This window comes from Spermophilus citellus (genome assembly GCF_964194105.1).
Source record: "Spermophilus citellus genome assembly, chromosome: 3".
NCBI classification, from domain to species: domain Eukaryota; kingdom Metazoa; phylum Chordata; class Mammalia; order Rodentia; family Sciuridae; genus Spermophilus; species Spermophilus citellus.
The window spans coordinates 201,119,713-201,142,860 of record NC_138184.1 but is presented as its reverse complement, the minus strand read 5'-3'; the positions used below and the strand labels follow the sequence as shown (position 1 = coordinate 201,142,860).

At 32.0% G+C, this 23,148-nt stretch overlaps 1 protein-coding gene across 2 annotated transcripts in view; it reads left to right on the top strand.

Moving 5' to 3' along the window:
- The window catches only part of VPS50 (VPS50 subunit of EARP/GARPII complex), a 116,653-nt gene that overhangs the window by 51,703 nt on the left and 41,802 nt on the right, over positions 1-23,148 (top strand). Inside the window, exons 15-20 of one of the 2 annotated variants that reach the window (XM_081283730.1) lie at positions 8,404-8,498; positions 8,817-8,915; positions 14,156-14,246; positions 16,620-16,796; positions 19,836-19,954; positions 22,315-22,421. In XM_081283730.1, the coding sequence (XP_081139856.1) occupies positions 8,404-8,498; positions 8,817-8,915; positions 14,156-14,246; positions 16,620-16,796; positions 19,836-19,954; positions 22,315-22,421 (688 nt within the window). Of the gene's footprint in view, positions 1-8,403; positions 8,499-8,816; positions 8,916-14,155; positions 14,247-16,619; positions 16,797-19,835; positions 19,955-22,314; positions 22,422-23,148 lie in introns of those variants that run through there. The other variant, XR_014020775.1, reaches the window with a different exon arrangement.

The following is a 23,148-nucleotide window of genomic DNA, read 5'->3' as shown; positions in this document are numbered from 1 at the left end:
TTTTGGGAGGGTCCAAACATTGAGATCACAGCAATATCTTAAGTTTTTCTTTCCGTTTAGTGGCTCAGTTGTCATAATCAGATAATATTTTAATTTGTTAAAATTTGGTACTTCCCAGATAAAAGTGTAATTTCTTAGAGGGTAAGTCTTCTTGGAACTTCTTGGAACCTTGGAAGATTGTAGACCTTTTGACCATGGTATAGCCTTTTAAAATGTGTTGATTTTTTTTTTTTTTTTTTTTTTTTTGTGAAACTGATTTTTAGTTTGACCACTTTTAAATGGGATTTCTCTTGACAAAACAATCATTTAGGAAAAACAAATCTCCTAAAATACCACTTAATATTTATAATTTAGTATTCTAATTTTTTATAATTTTATAGTAGATATGTATTTTAATTTATAATTTAAAATATATTTATATGACAGTTGTAAGAGCTTTGACTTTTATATTTCCTCTTATAATCACATTGAACTAATTTTAAATTTATCATTAATGTGGATTTGGGCCACTTTTTTTGAAAATTATGTATAAGAAAAGAAAAATCTTATATCAACTAAATATACACCCAGGGTCTGATGAGTTGTTTCTGATTTAGTCTCCTAATAGACCCTCATTGTACTTAGTTGAAATTATAGCATGTTTTAGTTAGCTTCGTCAGCACTCTGACCAAACAGCCTGATGAGAGCAACTTAAAGGAGGAAGAAAAGATTATTTTAGCTTATGGTTTCAGAGGTTTAGTCCACAGTGAGCCTAATTCCTTTCCCTGGGCCCAAAGTCAGATAGAATATCTTGGTGGAAGGTTATGGCAGAGCAAAGGCTGCTGAGGACATGAAAGAGAGAAAGATAGTCAGTGCTCTCTTCACCAGGGACAAAATACATACTCCAAAGGCACACCCCCAGTGACCTACCTCCCCCAGCCACATCTTGCTTGCCTGCAGTTACCACCCAGTTGAGCCACAACAGTGGATTAATACCCAGTAGATTGCATCGCTCATAATCTAATCATTTCACTTGTAAATAATCTTGTGTTGTTACATACATGAGCTTTTGAGGAGATATCTCATATCTAAACCATAACAGCTTCCATGGTATACTTTCTGGTAATGCAGTGTGCTTTGAAACACCTGGCATTTTTCATAGCTAGTTTCCTTTCAATCTGACAACCTGATGGCTTTCATGATATAGGAAAATCTGTTAAATATAAAGTTTAATAAACCCTTTTCGCTTAAGCATTTGGACAGTTAATGGAAACCATTTTGCTTTTAAGTATAGATAATTGTATTTTAGCTTTCAAGTATTGGAGTAGTTTTACCACCACCACTCCTCAGATTCCTCTGCATCCCCAAGCCCACTTCTCAGCCTATTCTTGGTCAGGACTTTGTGTACTTTAGGAACTCATGGAATGTTTATTAAATTAAAATTATAGGGCTCAGTGCTATTGAAAAAAAGCAAAAGCTCTGAAAAACTTACTTTTATATTTTGGTAACAGTCAGCAGGCAAAATCTGACCTGAATTGAATTTGTTTGGTAATAGAACCTGACCAGCATTGTCTTTTTAATGTATTGATAGTACTTACTTATTGCATTTAAGTGAACATTCATATGTTGTGGGAGTATTAATGTATTTGTTTTGGGGATTTTGCTGCAGACCCTAGTGTAGGGATGTTAATGTTATATTGACTTTATTACCTTTCTAACATCTGAAATCCTGAATTATAAAGCATACTTGGCTAGGGATGAATTCAGATAAAGCAGTGAACAAAAGAAAGGGTTGGAATAAAAGCAGAAAATTTACCTGTAATCAAAGAAGATTTTTCTCCTAAAGATTTATTCCTGTTTTATAGAGGAGTCAGTTGTAAGACAATATCTCTCCCCATAACCTCAGGAATAATCAAGATACACTACAAAATGGGATGTGTGTGTGTGTGTGTGTGTGTGTGTGTGTGTGTATGAACAGTGTGAGGAACTCCTATAACCTTTACCAAAAGACCCATTTAAGTTCCTGCACTGTCTCAGACATGCCCTTTGCAAAAAATGATCAGTGTAAGGCCATTTGCTGCATTTAGTTGTCGTATCCCTTCCATCTTCTTTAGTCTAGAAGGTTTCCTCAGTCCTTGACATTTATAATCTTAACATTTTTGAAGATTGCAGATAGGTTATTTTGTAGAGTGTTTCTCAATTTGAGTTTGTCTGAAGTGCTTTTATTAATTTCAGATCACAGGTTTTTAAAAGGATTATTATGGAAGTTGAGACTATGTTATTCTCACTCTCACCCATCAGATGGCACATTATTCCAATTTATGTCATCACTGGCAATGTTAACTTGAGTAAGGTACCTCCACTGTGAAGTTAGTTACTCTTGCCTTCTGATGGATACTTATTCGGGAAAAGATGGCTTCCAAAAAGAAGTCAGCTTTTTGTTGCTGTGACCAAAATACCTGACACAGGAAAAATGTATAGTAGGGGAAGTTTATTTTGGCTCATAGTTTTAGAGGTTCAGTCTACCATCATCCAACTCCATATCTCTGGGCCCTCGATGAAGTAGAACATCATGGAGGAGAGGCATGGCAGAAGAAAGCAGCTCAGGACATGGCAACAGGGAAGCAGAGAGAGAGTTATGTTCACCAGGGACAAAATATTAATCCCAAAGGCACATCCCTAGTGACCTACTTCCTCCAGTCTCACCCTACCTGCCTATAGTTATCACCCAGTTAGAGCTGTAATAATTCATTCATTTTACTTCTGAACATTCTTAGGGGACACCTCAGATCTAAATCATAGTAAATACAAATATCTTTTCTTATTTAACATTCACTCATTAATTTTAGTTTCTATTGATATTTTTTCATAAATAATTATTTTGCTGTTATTGTTATCAATGTTATTATATGATATTTTCTAATGTTAATTCTCACTTTTTTGAGAATTGGCGTTCTGTTGTTATCACCCACTAGTTTTATAATATAGTTATGTTTTTTATTGCTTATTTTTACTTTAATGATTTTCAAATCATGATTTTTAAAATTGTTATTGCTTCAACATTTATTAATTGGCATTCTAATATAGGGAAGAATTTTCTTCCCATTTATATATTAATTTATTTCTATCATTGAGTAATAATATATGAGTATATGTATACACATACATATGAGCATATACATATACATATGCATTTGCAACCATATATGTGATCTATTGTATAGTCTGTCACTATCATTATTTAATTGATGGGCATCTTGCCCATGCTGTGCTCATTTGGAGCCCCCATCAAGATAGTTTTTGTGTTTTGTTGTAATTTCTCCATCATTTATTGGGGACTTACTTTTTCATACAAAATGTTCCAGACTCATGTTGGACCTTCCTGTTTGAAGGGAATGGTATTTGGAAACCAAGATCTGACTGTAGTTAGTTGTGTTGTTGCTGCTGTTGGGTTTCAGGGCCTATGCATGGTAAGACCAAGAATTATATGTGTATACACATACACACATTGTACATTGTATTTATTTTTTACCTATGTATACACACTGAAACCATAAGTTTACACTGATAAATCTATCTCAGTTCAAGATAGGGCTTATGCTAGCTTTTCCCCATTTCATATTTGCAATTCCCTACTCTATCAGCAAGAAACACGGTTCCTATTATCCTCAATATGTTTATCTGTTTACTCAGCCTTGTATGTAATCAATCTTATGGCCCTTCTCAGTTACCTTCGTTGTTCTGGCTTTAATAGGTTGCCTCCCTGCCATTCTGGGGTTTTGATCCCAATTTGGACAAATAGAAAAAAATATAATAAAAACATGGAATTCATAAATGGATGGTAGAATAACAGTGGGCTGTCCATTTTGATTCTTAATAGTTTACATTTAATTTGCCAGACTAGAAATACTTTTGATCAAAGACATCATAACCTGTATTTAATTCAGTGATGTCATTCTGTATGAAAGAAGACTTTATCATCATATTTTTTTTTAGTTTGTTTTGATAGTTTTAAGTTTTATTTGGAAGTCTAATATGGAAAATTGATTATCCATTTGATAAAATTAGAATTATTTCTGTCTTACACCATAAGCAAAAATAAATTCCAAGCAAGCATTATATATGTCTAAACCTGAAAGTAAGAAAACAGTACTTAAGATATAGGAAAATATTTTTATGATCTTAATATAGAGAGATTCTTGCTAAACAAACATTTACGAAGAAACAGGCACTCTTAAGATTATTGGTGAGTGTATAAATTGTTATAATAATTTCTTAAACAGCTTTCTAGAAGTATAGAAGTATGGTTGACATAAAATAAACATGCATATTTAAAATATTCAATTTTATAAGTTTTGTCATACTTCAAATATGTGTATATATAATTATACATATTATAAATAAAATGTTTTGCAAAATTTTACATTCTAATAAGTGTGTAGTAGTTTCTCACTATGATTTTAATTTGCATTTCTCTGATGTCTTTATGATGTTGAATACACACACACACACACACACACACACACACACATACACACACACACACACACGCACACCTACATCTTTGCCACAATCAAGATAATGAACATGTTCATCTACCCCTGCAAAGTTATGAACTGATTTTGAGGTGGGTACTTCCCACGTACCCACCTCAGGCAACTACTGATGAGCTTTCTGTCAATATAGATTGATTTGCATTTTCTAGAGTTTTATATAAATGCAATCATGTACTATATACTTTTTTTTGGTTTAGCTTTTTTCATTCAGCATAATTATTCTGAGGTTAATTCAAATTATTGAATGAATCAGTAGTTTGTTCTTTTGTTTTGCTAAGTTGTGTTCCATTACATATACATAATTTGGCTATCTGTTCATGCATTGATGGTCATTTGAGTTGTTTCTGAATTTGGGGCTATTATAAATACAACTTCACTGGGCGAAGTGGTGTGTGGCTATAATCTCAGTGGCTCAGGGTATCATCATATCTTTATCCTCAGTAATAATGTTTGCTGAGAAGCCCTGTTACTCTTGTTAGAATTCAGTTTGAATGCTTTTAAATAAAGTGTTGATCTTTCAAAATTTTCTTTTTTTATATTTAAAAATTTGATAAATGAAAGTGAGTTTAAAAATACTTAATACCTCTTTTACTATAGAAAATTAGGATCATACTATTATGCATTTTTTTGAGATTTTCTTTTCATTCTGTGTGCCATCCACTTGTAAATTTCTTCCTGAAGCATTTGAAAAATGATCATCTTTCCTTTTTGTACTAGGAATTAGTTCTCTATGTTAAATCAGATTTACTAATTGCATTATTCTAGTCTATAATCTTGTTTCTCATTTATTTACCTGCAGTTTTGAAGGAGTTTTAACACTGCAGAATAATCATAGTTTTCTTGGGCTTTTCTTTTTTGTAATATGGGGATTCCATATTGACTGATACCGAAATGTGAATACCACCTTACCTTTTCTTCACATGATTTCCTGCGTTCAATTGAAATAAAAGTGCTTTTGTTTGGAGGCATTTTGCTGTGAATTCTAGTTTGCTTAATATTATTACCACTCCTGTCTTTATTTCATCCATTCATTCATACTTCTCCAACAAATCTTTCACTATCTCTTTTATTTTAAATGTTTTGTGGTTTATTTTATGTTTGTCCTTTGTATATTTAAAATTTTGTTACTTTTTGGGGGTGGGTACCAGGGATTGAACTCAGGAGCACTCAACCACTGAGCCACACTCCCAGCCCTATTTTGTATTTTATTTAGAGACAGGGTCTCACTGAGTTGCTCAGTACCTTGCTTTTGCTGAGGCTGGCTTTGAACTTGTGATCTTCCTCCCTTAGCCTCTTGAGCTGCTGGGATTATGAGATATTTTATCTTTTAATTGAGAAGAAAACTTTATTAGTTCTTGTATTTTTAAAAAAACTATTTGCTTGTGTTTTTGCTCATTTATTTCATTTTTCTAAATGACTTTTGTGATGAGTGATTCCTTATCTATTATTTCTACTTATTTTTGGTATGCTGATGGTTAACATTTTATGATATCAAACTATTAACCTTTGTCCTTTTGTGATTTCTTATGCTACATTGTTTTTTAGAAAGTTCTTTCCCTTGTAAAGGTCAGCTGTATATTTGTCTGGTAATTATGAATGTTCATCTAGATTTTTTTGTCATTGTTTCTCACATTTTTTTTATTGGTGCATTATAGTTGTACATAATGGTGGATTTGTTGTTTCTGATTCGTACATGCACACAATATAAAAAAGAGAATTTGGCCAGTACCATTCCTCTTTGCCTCCCCTTCTACCTCCCCCAGTCCCTTTCCTCTGCTCTACTGAACTCCCTTTGATTTTCTTTTTTTTAAATGTGTTTTAATTAGTTACACATGACGGTACAATGACCTTGAGATATCATACATTTGAATCAGATGGAATAGATTGCTATATCTTCAGTACTTAAAGAGTACTACTACCTACAACATTTTGGCATTATTAAATTGATCAATAGTCTAATTTTTACTCTTGAAAATATACAAAAAAATATTTAATCCATTTTACATTTCTTTTGATGTGTGATATGAAGATTTGTTTTGAGTACTGAGGATTAAACCCAGAGCACTGTAGTACTAAGCTTTTATTTTTTGTTTTGAGACAGGATCTCTTTAAGTTGCCCAGGCTGGCCTTGCACTTGCTATCCTCCTGTCTCAGCTTTCAGATAAGCTGGGAATGTGGGTATGTGCCACTGTCCCTGGTTTAAAAGAGGATTTTCCCCCCAAATTTAAGTAATTTTCCTTTCAGTTCTGCTGAATAATTCTACCCCCTTACCTTTCATTTATTGCAAGGTACAGTGAAAAAAGGAGATTTTGAAGGATTATAGAACTGGATTCAAGGCTTAGTTTTGTTGTTCACTGGGCATCTAAGGATAATTACATGACTTCTTTTTAGTTGCTCTTCTTTTAGGGGGATTATAAGTTCCTGCTCAACAGGGCTGCTGTTATCCTTAGATAATATGTAAAGTTCTTAGCATAATGTGTGACACAAAGTAAATAATCAGAAAATAGAAGTTTTTTTTTTTTTTTTTACTGCTACTTGTGTTATGGTGTCCATATGAAGGGTCCCCCAAAAGCTCATGTGTGAGACAATGCAAGAAAGTTTAAAGGTGAAATGACTGGTTTATGAGAGCCTTAACCTAATCAGTACATCAGTTCCCTTGAATGGATTAGCTGATGATCCATCTAGGCAAATAGGGTGTGGTTGGAGAAGATAGGTCACTGGGGGTGTGCTTTTGAAGTATATATTTTGTCCCTGGTGAGGGGATCTCTGCTTCCTGGTGCCATGTCTTAAGTGGCTTTCTTTCTCCAGGACCTTCCACCATGATATTCTACCACAGCTTGAGCCCAGAGCAGTGTAGCTGGCCTTCTGTGGACTGAGACTTGTGAACCATGAAACCCAAATATGTTTTTCCTCCCTATGTTATTGTCAGATTTTTTAGTCACAAAAGAGCTGACTAAAACAACTTTTTAAACCATTATATATATTATCTACATAATATACATTGTATACTACTTCTGAGTTGTCTTTTGTCTATTGATTTCTGTGTATATTATTATATTGCTAGCATTTTTAATATTAAGTAGTTTTTAATATATTTGATGTAGGTAGTACATAACTTTTAACTTTATTCCAACTTTTACTCCATCTTTATAAAACTTTATTTTTTAAAAGCAGTTATCTTGTTCTTCTAGGTGAACTTTAGAATAATTGTTTAGAAGAAAAGTTTTGGTTGTGGTTTTGTTTGGAATTTTGTTGAACCTATACATTAATTGGAAAAATTGGAATTCATCATTCAGTTTTATTATTCACAATTTATTGAAATTTCAGTCTTCTTTTTGTATCCCACTGAAATTGTTAGTTTTTTTAAAATGGTGTGATATTATCAAAATTACCCCTACTATATTTTAAATGAATTTCTTCATTTTAAGGTTCTTGTTAGATACACCTGAAAGCCATCAATTTTTAGGTATCATTGTATGTATTGTCTTGTACTTAGTCACTTCTCTTAGTTATTAATTTTTAATTGATTAAATTTTCTAAACAACCACTGCCATGCATAAGTAAAGATAATTTTTGTCCTTATTTCCATTATGAGGATTTAATTCTTTCCTTATATAGGTGTTTATGTTGTTTTTTACAATGGATAGAATTTTGTAGACCTCTGTTGAATTGTAGTGATGATTCTGACCTTTACTATTTTTGTATCTGATATTCATGGGATTGTATTACCCTGGAGGCTGTTGGCTGCTGGCCTTTAAGAGATACTGTTTATCAAGTTAAGAATGTATATGTCTCATTCTATGTATAAATATAGTGGTTTTGAGAACTTTCTATATTTGGAGTTACTGAATTTTTTTTTTTCTTATAGGATGTTCAGCTGAAAGTGAAAACCTACTTGCTTGGAACTGATTTGTCTATATTCAAATATGATGACTTCATCTTTGTTTTGGATATAATCAGCAGGTAATGTTTAAGATCTTGTCTTACTTTTTAGTTTGATTCAACCATTATAATCAAACAAATGATAAATTAGTGAGTTATCTTCTTCATGCAAATGAAGATGATAATACATTCACAACTAATTGCTACTGGGTTTGTTTATAAGTGTTTAAATATTTCTGCCCTTTGGATGTTTATATAACATTCTGAATTTGTGATTTTTTTAGAATTTTTCCAAGCATTCAATTTTTATGATATGCTTTCTGTGAAGAAAGAAATATGAATTTCTTTTTTCCTGAAAGGATGTCATAGAAATTTACAAAAACCTTCCTATCCAACCAGGTTGATGCAAGTTGGAGAAGAATTTTGTGGTAGCAAGTCTGAAGTTTTGCAAGAATCTATAAGAAAACAAAGCATCAACTATTTCAAGAACTACCATAGGTAAGAACGCTAATAATTATAGGTAATTGAGAATAGTTCTGTGTAATGCTTATTCTTATAGAATTAATTGATATAAATAATTACTTTTATGAATACATTCTGTAGCTCTAGTTAAGGATGTTTCGCCAAAAATATAAAATGTTCTCATTATTTATTCATTGTCAATATTAATATATTTTTTGTCTTGGGGGATCTCAGATATTGAAATGATTTATTTATGGGTAAGAGATGATTATTATATCAGGGTTAACCAAATGAATTCAGCCATTCCTTCCATGCCTAAACATACATGGTGCAATTAGTAAGGAAGTCAGATCAGAAGAGGCAGTACTCAGAGAGAGGGTGCTTGAGAGCATCTCTCTCTTAGGAGTAAGATGGATTGTGGATGGAACTTCATGGTACTCAGATACTGACTACAAAGCAAGGATTGTGTATTATGGTCATCACTGCTTAATTTAGAAAGGGTGACTAGGAATGGTTTTAGGAGTGGAAGAAGATGGGAAAGAATGTTTACATAGCTTTGTGAGTGTATCCTTAAAACAGTGTTAAACTGAGAGAAGAGAGAACCAACATTTAACTTCCCTTGATAAAAGATTGACCCTAAGCTGTGCTTCTTGCATACATTTTGCCATTTGAATTGAGTCATATCTTACCTTTTATTCTGAACTTGTACTTTTTACCACTAAGTTTTGATTTTGTTCTTATTTGGTGGTAGAAAGAGTCAGGATTTCAAATTCTGCATTCTTTCTTTGTTTGTGGTCAATACCTGCTCACAGTGATATATGCCATGACAGTAGAGAGATTATTGGACATCAGACAATTGGTTAATGAGTAATTAAATAGATTTAGATACAAGTTTTCTATGCTAATTGTAAACTATTAAGTAAATTGCTTTGAAAGTAAATTTAAGTTGAACCTGTACCAAAGCAGATCCTTTGAGTTTCATAATTGAATGAAGAAAATTAAAAAACAAATTTAGTTGAATAAACATCAGGGAAACAGTGGTTGGGAAACAGTGGTTAGGGAACAGCATGAAACCCTAACACTGCTTTATTTATAACTTCCTTTTGTGCTAAAACAGAAGGTCTGGCTGTAAACATTTCTATACAGAAGGGAGTGAGGCCTTTAATCACAGATGAAGAAAAAGGAGCCAGAAACCTCAATTTCCCTGCCAGCATAGAAGCATGCCAGATTTCGGTTTCACCAAAGATTGCTTTTACCCAACAGAACAACGGGGAGACCTTTTGAGGTGTGGGCACTGTAACAATACTGATTCCTGTAGTTGCCTCCATTCTAAATCCTGCTTATTTTGAGTGTTTGTCTTCTGTGGCAGCCAGGCATGGGCATTTTATTTTAAACTCTGACCGTGATGTAGATTCCTGACAATAATTCACCCTGGTGCAGTTAAAGAAAATGGAAATGAATTATTTAATATTTTTAAATATTTCACATTATAAAGGACTTCTCTTAGAAACATTTGTGAACTTTGTTTCTCCTTGATGTGACTATGCTGTATTTTTAGAGGAGCTAAATGGGGGAGATGATAGGCTTGGGTCCCTGCCCTTCCTTGCCAGCTCTTTGGGGTGTGGTTCCATCAGTTGTAATCTTAAAGTGGTTTGATTAAATGGTCTCCATAAGCATTGCATACACATTTTCTTTTTTTTTTCTCCTCCTTGCTGTGTTGTATAATGTAAAGTTTGGGACAGCTTGAAAAAGCAATGAATTAACTATTTTTTAGTATAATTTTTTCCCCAGTGTTAAAACGGAAGTTTAAGCCTATGTAGTTTGTATCTTTCTCTTAACAGTTGCCACTTCAAAATTATAGTGAAAATCACTTGGTAAATATGGCATCCACCATCAGTGTGTTCTGAAGTACTTCTCCCCCTTGCCCCTTAATGAAAGAAGGTTCACTTGACAAGCAGTTTAGAAATGATACCTGTGGACTTATGTTGAATTGGCTAAAATTACATTAGCCAGTGATAAATCTAATCTAATATTATGCAGCACTAAGAAATGACAAAATCATAGAATTTGCAAGGAAATGGATGGCATTAGAGCAGATTATGCTAAGTGAAGCTAGCCAAGCCCTAAAAAACAAATGCCAAATGTCTTCTTTGATATAAAGAGAGCAACTAAGAACAGAACAGGAAGGAAGAGCATGAGGAAAAGACTAACAGTAAACAAAGATGAATGGGGGGAGAGAAAGGGAGAGAGAAGGGAAAGCATATGGAAATGGTAGGAGACCTTCAATGATACACAAAATTATAAGAGGTTATGAGGGGCAAGGGGGAGGGGGAAAAAGGGGAGAGAATTGAACAGAAGCAGAGGAGATAGAGAGGGAAGATGGGAGGGGAGGGGAGAGGAGGGGGGATAGTAGGGGATAGGAAAGGTAGCAGAATACAACAGTCACTAATATGCCATTATGTAATAATGTGAGTATGTAACAGATGTGATTCTGCAATCTATATTTGGGGTAAAAACGGGAGTTCAAAACCCAATTGAGTCTAATGTATGAAAGATGATATATCATGAGCTCTGTAATATTTTGAACAATCAATAAAAAAAATAAATCTAATAAATGCCAATTTAATATCCCTTTCACCAAATCATACTACAAATACTGAAAAGCTGTGTGAAATATGATGATATATGGGTCAAGTGTGTGTTTTTCAATAAAGCTCTTTAAATGTATAATAGTGTGTTTTGTGATCCTCTACTACTAAATAGAGCCCTTGAAAAGGAAGAAATACTTGAACCAAATTACTCTTACTTTGGAAGTCTATTGAGGCTATTTGTTTGAAGATGTACACAATAAAAAGGTGAAAATAGAAGCATTTTGCTTTCTTGAGGAACATCTATTTATTAAGTGTACTCATGTTATTTGTGGTAGTTGTATAAAATTTACATATCATTATCTTTTTCTAGGGCAAATTTGTATAAAGTATGAGTGAACACAGTATCATTATGAATTTTTATCTTTTAAAATTATAAAATATATAGTTCCTTAAATTTCTTTATGTTCATGTACTAAGGTTGCATACACCAAGTTGTCATTCTTCTGCTAGGTGTTGCAAGATTTCTAGAAGCACAAATATTCTTATTTAAACAATGATGACATAGAAATTATGTGGCAATGCATAATTATTAAAACATTTTTTTATATTTGATTTTATATATTACCCTAATCCTAACCCTAACCCTAATACCATCACAAATAAGAGGAAGGCAGAGAGAGGGATAGTACAGATGCTGAGGAAAAACTACATAGAAAAGAAGGCAACATGAAACCTGAGGCAGAGATTAGAGTGGTCTTGCTGTGGCCTCAAGTCTGAGAATGCCAGTAGCCACCAGAAGCTGGAAAAGGTGAGGGGTGGATGAATTCTCCCGTACAGCTTCTCGAGGGACTCCACCCTTCCCAATACCTTAGTTTCACCCAGTGTTGCAGATTTGGGGCTTCTGTCCTCCAGAATTGTGAGAGAATTAAGTTTCTGTTGCTTAAAGCCACTCATTATGTGATAATTTGCTACAGGAAACTATCAGAAAGTAGAATTGCTGGATTCTATGATAAATATGTTTAGCATTTTGAGGAACGGCCAAACCATCTTCCACAATAGTTGTACCATTTTACATTCCTACCATTATTGTCTGAGGGTTCCAATTTCTCCAAAACCCATCAACACTTATTTTCTTTCCTTTCAATCATAGCTGTCCTAGTATGTGTGAATGTTATTATGGTTTAGGTTTGCATTTCCCTAATGATTAAAGATGTTAAGTTTTTATTTGCTACTGGCCATTTGTGTGTGTGTGTGTGTGTGTGTGTGTGTGTGTGTGTGTGTGTGTTATTTTCTTTACAGAAATGTCTATGCAGAGCTTTTGCCCATTTTTTAATTGGGTTAATTGTCTTTTTATTGTTGAGTTGTAAAATTTTATAATTTAAGTTCTTAAATTAGATGTATAATTCATTTTAGTTAATTTTAGTGTGTGGTATTAGGCATGGACACAAATCACTTTTACCATTTCTAAGCCATTCCCTCTCCCAGTATTTTTCCTGCTCGTTTTTTTCTATCCTTTCCATGCAACTGCATGCACACTAGATGTTTCCACTCTACTACATATTTCTTATGATCTTTTCTGTTTTTTTTTTCTATTTTTCCATTTGATCTTCAGTTTGGGTATTTTCTATTGATCTGTATTCAAGTTTACTAATATTGTCTTCTGGTACCCCTTGTCTGCTGTTCTGCTTATTCAATAAATTTTAATTGAAGGTATTATTATTTTTTGATTCTGGAATTTCTATTTGACTCTTTTTTTGTTTTTATTATTACATTTATTTGAAGTTCTTTTTTGTATCCATTTTTGCATCTTTGTCTCTGTTTTATTTAACATAATAATCTTAAGGTCCTTGCCTGTTAAACCCAATATTTGAAGCAGTTCCTGCTTTCCATAGATTTATCTGTTTATCACCTCTTTATTTTAGAATCTGTATTGGAAAAAAAGAAAAATCTCGATTTTTGTTTTTTAGTATGTAGCAACAGCTTGTGGTAAGAAAGGAAAGAATAGGACAGGTGCTGACCCTTTATTCAACTAGAAGCAAGGATTTGTTTTCCTGGGACTCTATATATGACATAAGGATTACTCTGGACAGATAGAACAGTAGCATTAAAGAAAGAGCAGTATGACATAGGTGATGTCATACTGTCCAGACAGTCCACTGACTGTCCAGACAGTCCACTAACATATATGTCTTACCTACTAATTTAATATGTGGACATAGGCCCTGACTCTTTGGAAAGTGATTAATTATCTTGATATTATAGCTGAGTAAGTATGGGTCAGATCTATGCCGTTTAGCATAAAGTATTAGTATGTGTATTTTCATATAATTTGTAAATTATTTCTCTGTGTTTTGGCATTGATATATGATTAACAAGATATTTAGGCACATGAGTTAGTGACAAGCTTTTAGTTTTGTTCCTTAATAAATATGCCATTTTCCACACATTCATTATTTTTGTAGTAAGGTAAAAATATTCAGCTAGTAAATGTTTGAGAGTTTTTTTCTCTAAAGGATAAAGTATTAGCAAGTAGAAACGAACATTTATGTTTATTGTGTTAATCTGAATGGGTTCTCAAAATTGATTATGATCATGGTAATCCTATAATTATATGGTATTTATTTCCTCAGTTCCTACGTGCAGAGTATTTTTCTTCTTTAAGGTGTTTATTTTCTTTATTTTAAGAACACGACTTGATGAACTGAGAATGTTCTTAGAGAATGAGACCTGGGAACTTTGTCCTGTTAAGTCAAATTTCAGCATTTTGCAACTTCATGTAAGTTTTTCTTAAGAGCAGTGTGTCTTTTTGTCATCTTTTGATCTTTTTACTTTTTAAAAAAGCATATTTGAGCATTTAAAAAATTAGTGAAATTAAGTAACCATGATGTGTCTTCCTTTCTTGAAAATCATTAGTGGTAAATCCTTTCAATAAGAGTGATCGTTTCATGAGTATGAAAAATCCATCTATTTACAAAATACAGTTTACATTCTTCAGGAAAACTTTTTTGCCTAAGAAGAATTGCAGTTAAATTGGCCTTTTTTTCTTTCAAATTCAGAAAAGGGTATATTGCTATATTTAAAGTTTTCAGAAAGCTTTTAGTTATATTTTGGTACTTTTGAGTAAAAATGCTTATTTACATATGTAGAATATTTCTTTTTTTAAAGGGACTTAAATTATGCTATGTCCTTTTTAATTATGCTAAGGCTCTTAAATTTGTATTACAATTCATAATTTTGCCTATACTGAGACAGTGCATCAGAAATAAAAGAGATACTTATGAAAAAAAAACTTACCTAATTTTTATTAGTTAATTGGATTCCTTGAATCTCTATAGAATTAGGAATCTGTAAAAAAAAAAAAAAGTCCTAAATCAAAAATTAAAGGTAAAATCAAAATGTTGATTTTTACCTTTAATTGAAACACACTGTAAATATTTTTTGAAATATTTTGTTATACAAATATCAAATATCAAAATGCAGCGCATATACTTAGATCCATGTGTTGAAAGTAGTATGTTTGGTTTTTGACTTTGAAAAGAATGGCTTTCTGTAATCAGTTTTCTTAGTCTGGATAAATGCAAAGACAACATGATTAGTTCTAGTGTGTTCCTTTCCTAATATTCAAATATTAAAAGTACTGAAATGTGTTGGTAACAAATGTTTCAAAGACAACAAAATTAGCATTAATTTTAATTAGCACTATCAAAATAATGTAATTAACATTAACAGAATCTACAGATTCTAATGAAGATAATTTCTTAACATTATTTAGAATTCTAAGTTTAACATTAATTTTAGAATATATTTAAATAATTTTATTTGAATTTTTATTTAACTATCAAATTGTGAATGTCTACATACATACTTAGTATAAAAACTTATTTTAGAGGCACCTTGAAACATTTCTATTCAGGGAAGCATTATTTCCTTTAAAGGGGTTACCTTGAACACTATGCACAACTTGTTGTTTACTAGATACATGTTCCATATTCCTAGATGCATGTACTGTATTCTGTAGATACTTAAAAAAATTGTCTCATTAATTTATATTAACCCCTTGTTTATAAAATTATAAATTAGAAAAATAAATTGCATGATTCTTAGGCGTTACAGTGAATCTGATTTAAGGTGTCCTTGAAGTTTAGAAAGAAAAAGCACACATTCATAATTTAAAAATTAACAAGCCAATGTATCTTTTAGAAATTTAGGAATACCTTTTAATAAGATCATTGGATCTTATAATAAGAATATTATTGAATATGAAATTTGGGATTAATCTTTAGATATAGAAAAATGTTGAATTTTTTGTGATAGATTATCAAATCAAAAATATAATTCAAATGAACTTTAAATATTATTTTAAAAGATAACTTTTTCTCTAGCTAGCTGTATAATCTTGAATTTAGCACTGAATCCCTACAGAACATCTCAAGTTTCCTCATCTGGATAATGCATGATTTGAACCAAGTATTACAACTCTTTTAGCCTTGGCATTTATGATTCTCCCAATCTAGATTGTTCCTTTCATTTTACAGATGAAGAAATATAAGCATAGAGAAGCCAGGTGATATTCCCAATAGTATGTGGAAAGTTAATGGAATGTAATGGGTTAAATATCACCTGTGTTTTTGTTGTCTGCTTGTTGGTATGTAAAGAAAAGTAAATGAAGGTTTACAGATATGTACACAACAAAGTAAGATATATACTTCATGCTTTATTATAGAATATCTTAAATGGTACAAGCATATGAGTAAGCAAAGTGTGTGACTTAATTCATTTTTATAAATAATTCTATTTGTTCAAACTGTATCCTGCTAGGACTTTTATTGCTACATTAAATTTTCTTTAAATGTCATTCAAATTTCTTAAGCTATTTAAAAAAAAAAATCTGTGCAATTCCTTAAAGTCAACGCCAAAAGTAGCTTGATGCAGATAGCACTGATTTAAGTTGTATAATTGACTGAGTTGTCATTAGGAAACATTTAAACTTGTCTAAGATTGTGATTTCAGAAAACCTGTAAGATTTAAAAGCAGATTAGATCGTGATGTTTTCCCTGATTCACTCTACATTTACATTGGTAGAATATGTTTATTACTTGAATTTTATTGTTTTTCCTAAAAGACATCTGGTTCCTTTTTTAATGTTTAGGAATTTAAATTCATGGAACAGTCTCGTTCCCCATCAGTTTCGCCTAGTAAGCAGCCAGTCTCAACTTCTTCGAAAACAGTTACCTTGTTTGAGCAATACTGTAGTGGTGGGAATCCATTTGAAATTCAGGCCAGCCACAAAGATGAAGAAACAGAAGATGTCTTGGCTTCTAATGGGGTATGTGATATTTCTAAAACATACTGTGAAAAGGAAGTTAGATTTATTTGAAAGTGTTTTAACCAATGAGGAAGGTAATTTGCTAGATTTATTTATCCACATACCAGCTACCTTTGTATGTACGTGCATATACTTAACAATAGTACTTGTATAGGTAGCAACTTTTCAATACACTTTGTTGATGATGTCCTTCTGAACAATACATTTTGCCTTTATGCTTGCTTTATGTTCTTACCAGATTATGGGAGGGAATAAGTCATCTGCACTTTTTTCTCAGCTCTGCTCCTGGGTATCTAATCATTTTGTTCCATGTTCCTTTATCTGAGAGAGAGAGTCGTGTCTTTATCTAGTCACTTGGCAGGGATGTTTTTAAGATTTAGAAGTACATTGCTTTAGCAACATTTTGAGCAGTTCAAAAACAGTCTTAATAATGTTTTAGTGGAAAGAATTTTAAGTCTGGTAATAAATATTGCCTTTATTGTTTATTAACTGTGTGACTCTTAGAAAATTATTTTGTGATTCTGAGTTATTCATTATTAACAGTGAGGAAAATTCTTGCTTCCCAATTGTCATCAAGGTATTCCAAAATATTTCACTTGACAAAGGATGTTGTTTGATGCATTCTTCTAAGTGTCATAATGTCTAAAAGAACTCACCATGATTTTTATTTTAGATTTGGTGAAGCCAGAGTGAAAATTGTTCTCATTTGACCTGAGAAAAATTTATTACATTTGTTTCTGTATTTAATTTTGGAATTTCTCTTTTGTTTACTTAACATGTATTTTTAAAACTACAACTAGGAAAATATACCATCATCATGTCTTATCATGAACTTTAAATTATTTCACAGTAAGCCATATTTAAAACTATGGTTCTTTGGTGACATTTTGCCCTATATAGACTAAACTGAGAAGAATTAAAAGGCATTTCAGTTATTTTGAAATAATGTTTCCCTCTATAATGATTTGTGAATTTAAAAAATATAAATTAAAATTAGAAAACGAAAAAAGTAAATAAAAATTTTAAAATACCCACACAGTATTTGATCCTTATTATTTGCATTAATTGTGTTCCATATGGTTGCTGTGAACACTTCAGATAGCACATGCTAAACCATTGCTTCTGTGGTTCATATAGAATTAAATTCCTGTGAGCTTCTAGTAGCAAAATACTCACCAACTCATCAATTCATGACCTTGTTTTATGTACGCTTCTATTAAAGACATCGTATGTAATATATGCTGTTGCTTCATTACCATTGAACTTATGGCTGACAGCACTGTAACTTATGCCTAAGTGAAGCTTATCCAGTATAAGCATTTTCTCTGTAAGGGAAATCACATCTGCCTTGTACTTAGGAACACTATAGAAGACTTCTGCACTGTCTTGAAATGGAAGCCATTCTAAACAAAGTCACCAACAAAAAGCATGGAAATATAAAATACTGAATAAACCATGATAAGGACAACTGTTTATGGTATAAGAGCAAAAAGAAAGCAGAGCATACCTTCAGCTGAAAATGTGTATATTTGATGACTCAGAGTTTGTGCCTCTGCACATGTCCATGAATAATCACAAAAGTCTCTTAAACATTGATTTGGAGCTTACAAATACATTTTAGGCAAATTTGTAAGAATCTAATTAAATAATGAATACCCACTATACCATGTAATCATAAATCTCTGTTGTAATAACCAGGAAACCCTAGTTTGCATGAAATACTGATTTGTATATCACTGGAATCAAATTATTTATATGTATAGGAGAAGCCTACTTTGCTTTTTTTTTGCAATTATTAATATGTGATCTAATCTTTTTAGATACAACTTAAGTCCTTGAGAACCTGAATCTAAATATGGCCTAACGAAATGCTTTTCCTTAATAGAACTTTAAAAAGTGGTTTGTTAAATTGTTTTCATTTTGTCATCATATTAGTTTCCTCAACTGTCAAATGAGATTAAACTTTCTCAGAATTGTTTTTAGACTCAGTGAGATAATTCATGACAGCAGATTGCATGCCGATGGGTTCAAAATAATAATTTTTGGCCAGATCTTAACCCTATTAATCGATAACAATAGTTTGATGATGATGATATTGCCACTGCTTTCTGTGCCTTTCGTGGTTTCCACTGTCCTTCCCCTTGCTGGCATTTGGCCATGGTAACATAATAGATGGTGAAAATGTTAGGAAGGTATACATCTTTTCAAGAGTAAACCAACCATGTTTGTCCTTGCTCTCAATAGGTCCCTGGGTGTTGAACATAATGTCCTAAGCTGCTCTTGGAACTAAAGCTCATTGTAAAGAAATAGAATATCATGTGTGTTGTATGTGTTTATTAACTGAGTTAGTACTTCCAAAAAGGTTGAGAATTGCACACTCAACCTCTTTATAATGAGTTAACAAATTGGATATAAGTTTGATGAAAATTCTAGATTGTTTATTAAAAAGAAAGAAAGAAAAATGTACTCTTTGTTTCTCTATTGAAGTCCAGTAAATAAAAAGAAAGAACACTCTCTTCCTCAGTTAAGGTTCAGTGTTTTGTTTTGTTTTTTTTTTAAGAGAGAGAGAGACAGAGAGAGAGAGAGAGAGAGAGAGAGAGAATATTAATATTTATTTTTTAGTTTTTCGGCGGACACAACATCTTTGTTTGTATGTGGTGCTGAGGATCGAACTCGAGTGCACGCATGCCAGGCGAGCGCGCTACCGCTTGAGCCACATCCCCAGCCCTAAGTGTTTCTTTTGTTGTTGTTGTTGTTGTTGTTGTTGTTGTTTTTGTAAATGGAGATGTGATTTTGTTAGATAGTTACAAGCTTTTATAGGTATAATTTTTTTCCCCATTTCTATTTAGCTGGATTAACAAGGATGATAGAGAAGAAAATGAAAGGAGGATTCTTGATGGCAAAATTAGAGCTAAATTATTAAGAGTTTACCTAGATCAGCTATTTCTTATAAAATTGATGTACTTTTAATTATTTTGAAAGAACTCAAGAAAGGTTGCTCTTTGTACTCACTGTTGTATTTTACTCTGTTCTCTTTAGTATGAATCTGATGAACAAGAAAAGAGTGCCTATCAGGAATATGACAGTGACAGTGATGTTCCTGAGGAACTCAAGCGAGATTATGTGGATGAGCAGACAGGAGATGCTCCTGTGAAAAGGTAATTGTTTAGGGTGTATGGTATTTAGCATTTAATGTTGTACTCTTGACATATTGAATTACCTTTAAAGGTCAAGAAAAAAAATGAAATAAAAATTTAGTGGTTATCACATCCTATGAAAAAAGTTAATGTATTTTAAAGAATGATTCCAAAAGACTGAAAATGTAGGTTTTCTTTTATATTCCATAACAGTAGATTTTCAAGAAAAAAATATCTCTAAGAAAAATTCTACTTAGCAAAGCTTTATTTTGGTATTTCACAAATGAATTCATTTGACTATGAATTTGACTGTTACTATTTCAAAATAAAGAAAAAGAATATATCACATCAGGTAATTTTAAAAGGCTAAAAAAAAGGTTTTAAACTAGTTTTTCTTAAAATTTACATAGCCCTTTTGACATTGTTTTTTGCAGTATGATTCTAATTCCTGTTTTTTTTTAAATTTCACAAGACAATCTTTTTACAAATTTTTAAACAATATGAAATGAAAATGGAAATATTGGGCATAACCAAAGATCTTTTAATTTAGTGATCAACGGATTTTACAAAAGAACAAAATCTTTAGATTTATAAAATCAGTGCTGCCTTTCGGGACAGTACTTGCTTCACATAGATCAGAGAACCTCAGGGAGAAAATGGCCATTATTTTCTTTGTGGTGTTTTTGCCTCGATCTAGTAAATACAGCAGGTCTCTACTTATTTTCTGGTGTCTCGAGTTCTGTAAATGGACCTTCTATTAAGGTTTTCTATTAGTGGTTGAGTTTTGTTTTGTGACCAACTATCTTCTTTTCAGATAGGCAGAGTGAATAGTGATTCTCTGGTATTTTCAGATGCAAGGGTTTTACACTAAATGTTCAGGTAATAGGAAGTATTGTTCTTATTACAGATAAGACCTTTACTGATGATTTTATAGAAGGCAGACAATATGATAATTATGATAATTATATTAGAAATTTTTTTACCTCCTCCCAGTTAAATGTGCCTGATTTTTATGTATTGATATTATTAACATCAGAAATTTAGCAAAACACAAATGTACTTTTCTTAAGTAATAGATTTAAGAGACTGGGGATTGGTGTAGTGTTAGGTGCCATGTGTGTGATCCTGGTTTTAATCCCTAGTACTGCAACAACAAAAGGACTTAAGTGATAGATTTAAGTACACTCTTCCTTACTCTTAAACCTCATGATTTCTAGATACTCGATTAACTTGAAACACTGACTGAAAAAATTATCTTCTTAAAAGTGAGCAAGTCATGTAGTTGTAGATATATTAATTGGGAAAATTTATTTGTATGGGTTTTTATGTATGTACTGAATTTCTTCACTAGATATGTTTTAAGTATATATTGGCCAAAATGAAAGCTCTATTAAGTTGAAATAAATGACTAAAATAGAGTCACTTGTTCACATATGTATACCTCTATTTTTGGTAGTTAATGCCGATTCCTAAACCCTATAATCTACCCATAAGAAGTTTGAATCATGTGAATTACTGAAGTCAGTTGGTTAGCAGTTATTATCAATTCTAACTTCTCAGTTTCCCTTGAATATATTAATTTTCCTGTCCTAGGATGTAATGACCATCCTGTATCATGCCCAAATCATCTTTGTACCAGATTATTCAATCATCTTTCTTACCTTGGCTTTATAGAGTCTTACCTCCTTCCAATTCATTCTTAATATGAATTTAGATTTTATTTCTTAGATACAAATTTAATTATGCCATTTTCCTGGTTAAAGTTTTTATTGGTTTACTACTGCATCCATGATAGGGTTCATACTATTTAGGTTTGATTGCTTTCAGTGATCTGATCTGTGCTTACCTCTTTTCCTGTCTCTTTTCTATCTGCTACAAGCTACTATCGTGGACTCCAGTACTTCTCTCAGCATACAGTATTCTCACTCCCTCTGCCTCATTACTTGCTGTCCTTTGTTTTCTGCACTTGCCATATGACTTCTGCTTTTCCTTTGTATCTAGTGCAGCCTCTCTACCCCAACATTGCCATCATACTTTATATTTTATTTTAAGGAGAGTATTTTTTTCCTCTAATTTTCTGCAATCAGGAAAGTTAGTACATTTGTACCTATGTGTATAATTTCCCTAGAAAATCTGCTTTTTAAGTGATGTAGCTTTTTATTAATGGTTGATAATTTTGTTTTAGAATCAAAGAAATGCATGAAGAGTACTTATATTTCTCTGCTTATTTATTTATCTTTGTATCTGTGCTGTGAGTTCATCTGAAACATGGTGAGAATTTCAGTGAGTAACTAGTGAATGAAAGCTAGATGCTAAACTGAATAGCTTATTGGTTTATTACTTGATAATTCTAATTGAGACTCTTGTTTTTCTGTATTAAGTGTTTCTCGAGAAACCCTAAAAAGTCGGAAGAAATCAGATTACAGTCTAAATAAAGTGAACGCACCCATCTTAACAAATACGACGTTGAATGTAATAAGGCTTGTTGGTAAGTAGCTACCCCTTTTGATTAAAAAAAAATTATACCAGTTAAATTGGTTTGCTTTTGTTACTGAATAATTTTTACTTGAAGTTTTCGTTGTGTGATAACTGCAGTACTCCATGCAGCAAGAGATTTGAGATATCTCATATGTCAATGCTTTTCATTTTAAATGTTCCAAATAGTAGGATACTAATTTTAATGTTAGTTTTTTCATTAACAACTTGTTAAATCTTTGCATCTTCTAAATTTTTCTAAAATATTCCTGTTAATTGAAATGTAATAAAAATTATATAGTTGAGTTAGAGGTACATATAGGATGCTGATAGTACCATTTGCACATTTACACATTGTTTTTCTACTTAATTGTTTCATAGATCTTCACAGCCTTCCTTTCAGATAGGCAGAGTGAATAGTGATCCTCTGGTATTTTCAAATGCAAGGGTTTTACAAACTAAATGTTCAGATAATAGGAAGTATTGTTCTTATTGCAGATAAGACCTTTACTGATGATTTTATAGAAGGCAGACAATATGAAGAAATTCCTTTTTAATTATGCAGGTTTGAAAGTTATGTGGATTTTTTTGATGTCAGTGTTTTAAATATCTTATATGCTCTCAGCCTTTATATTTCACATATAGGTCTGTACATTTGACAATTTAAGTTATAAAGTTGTCTTCTCACATTGCCATCTATACCATTCAGGAACTTTAATGGTTTTCTGTTTAAAAAAAAA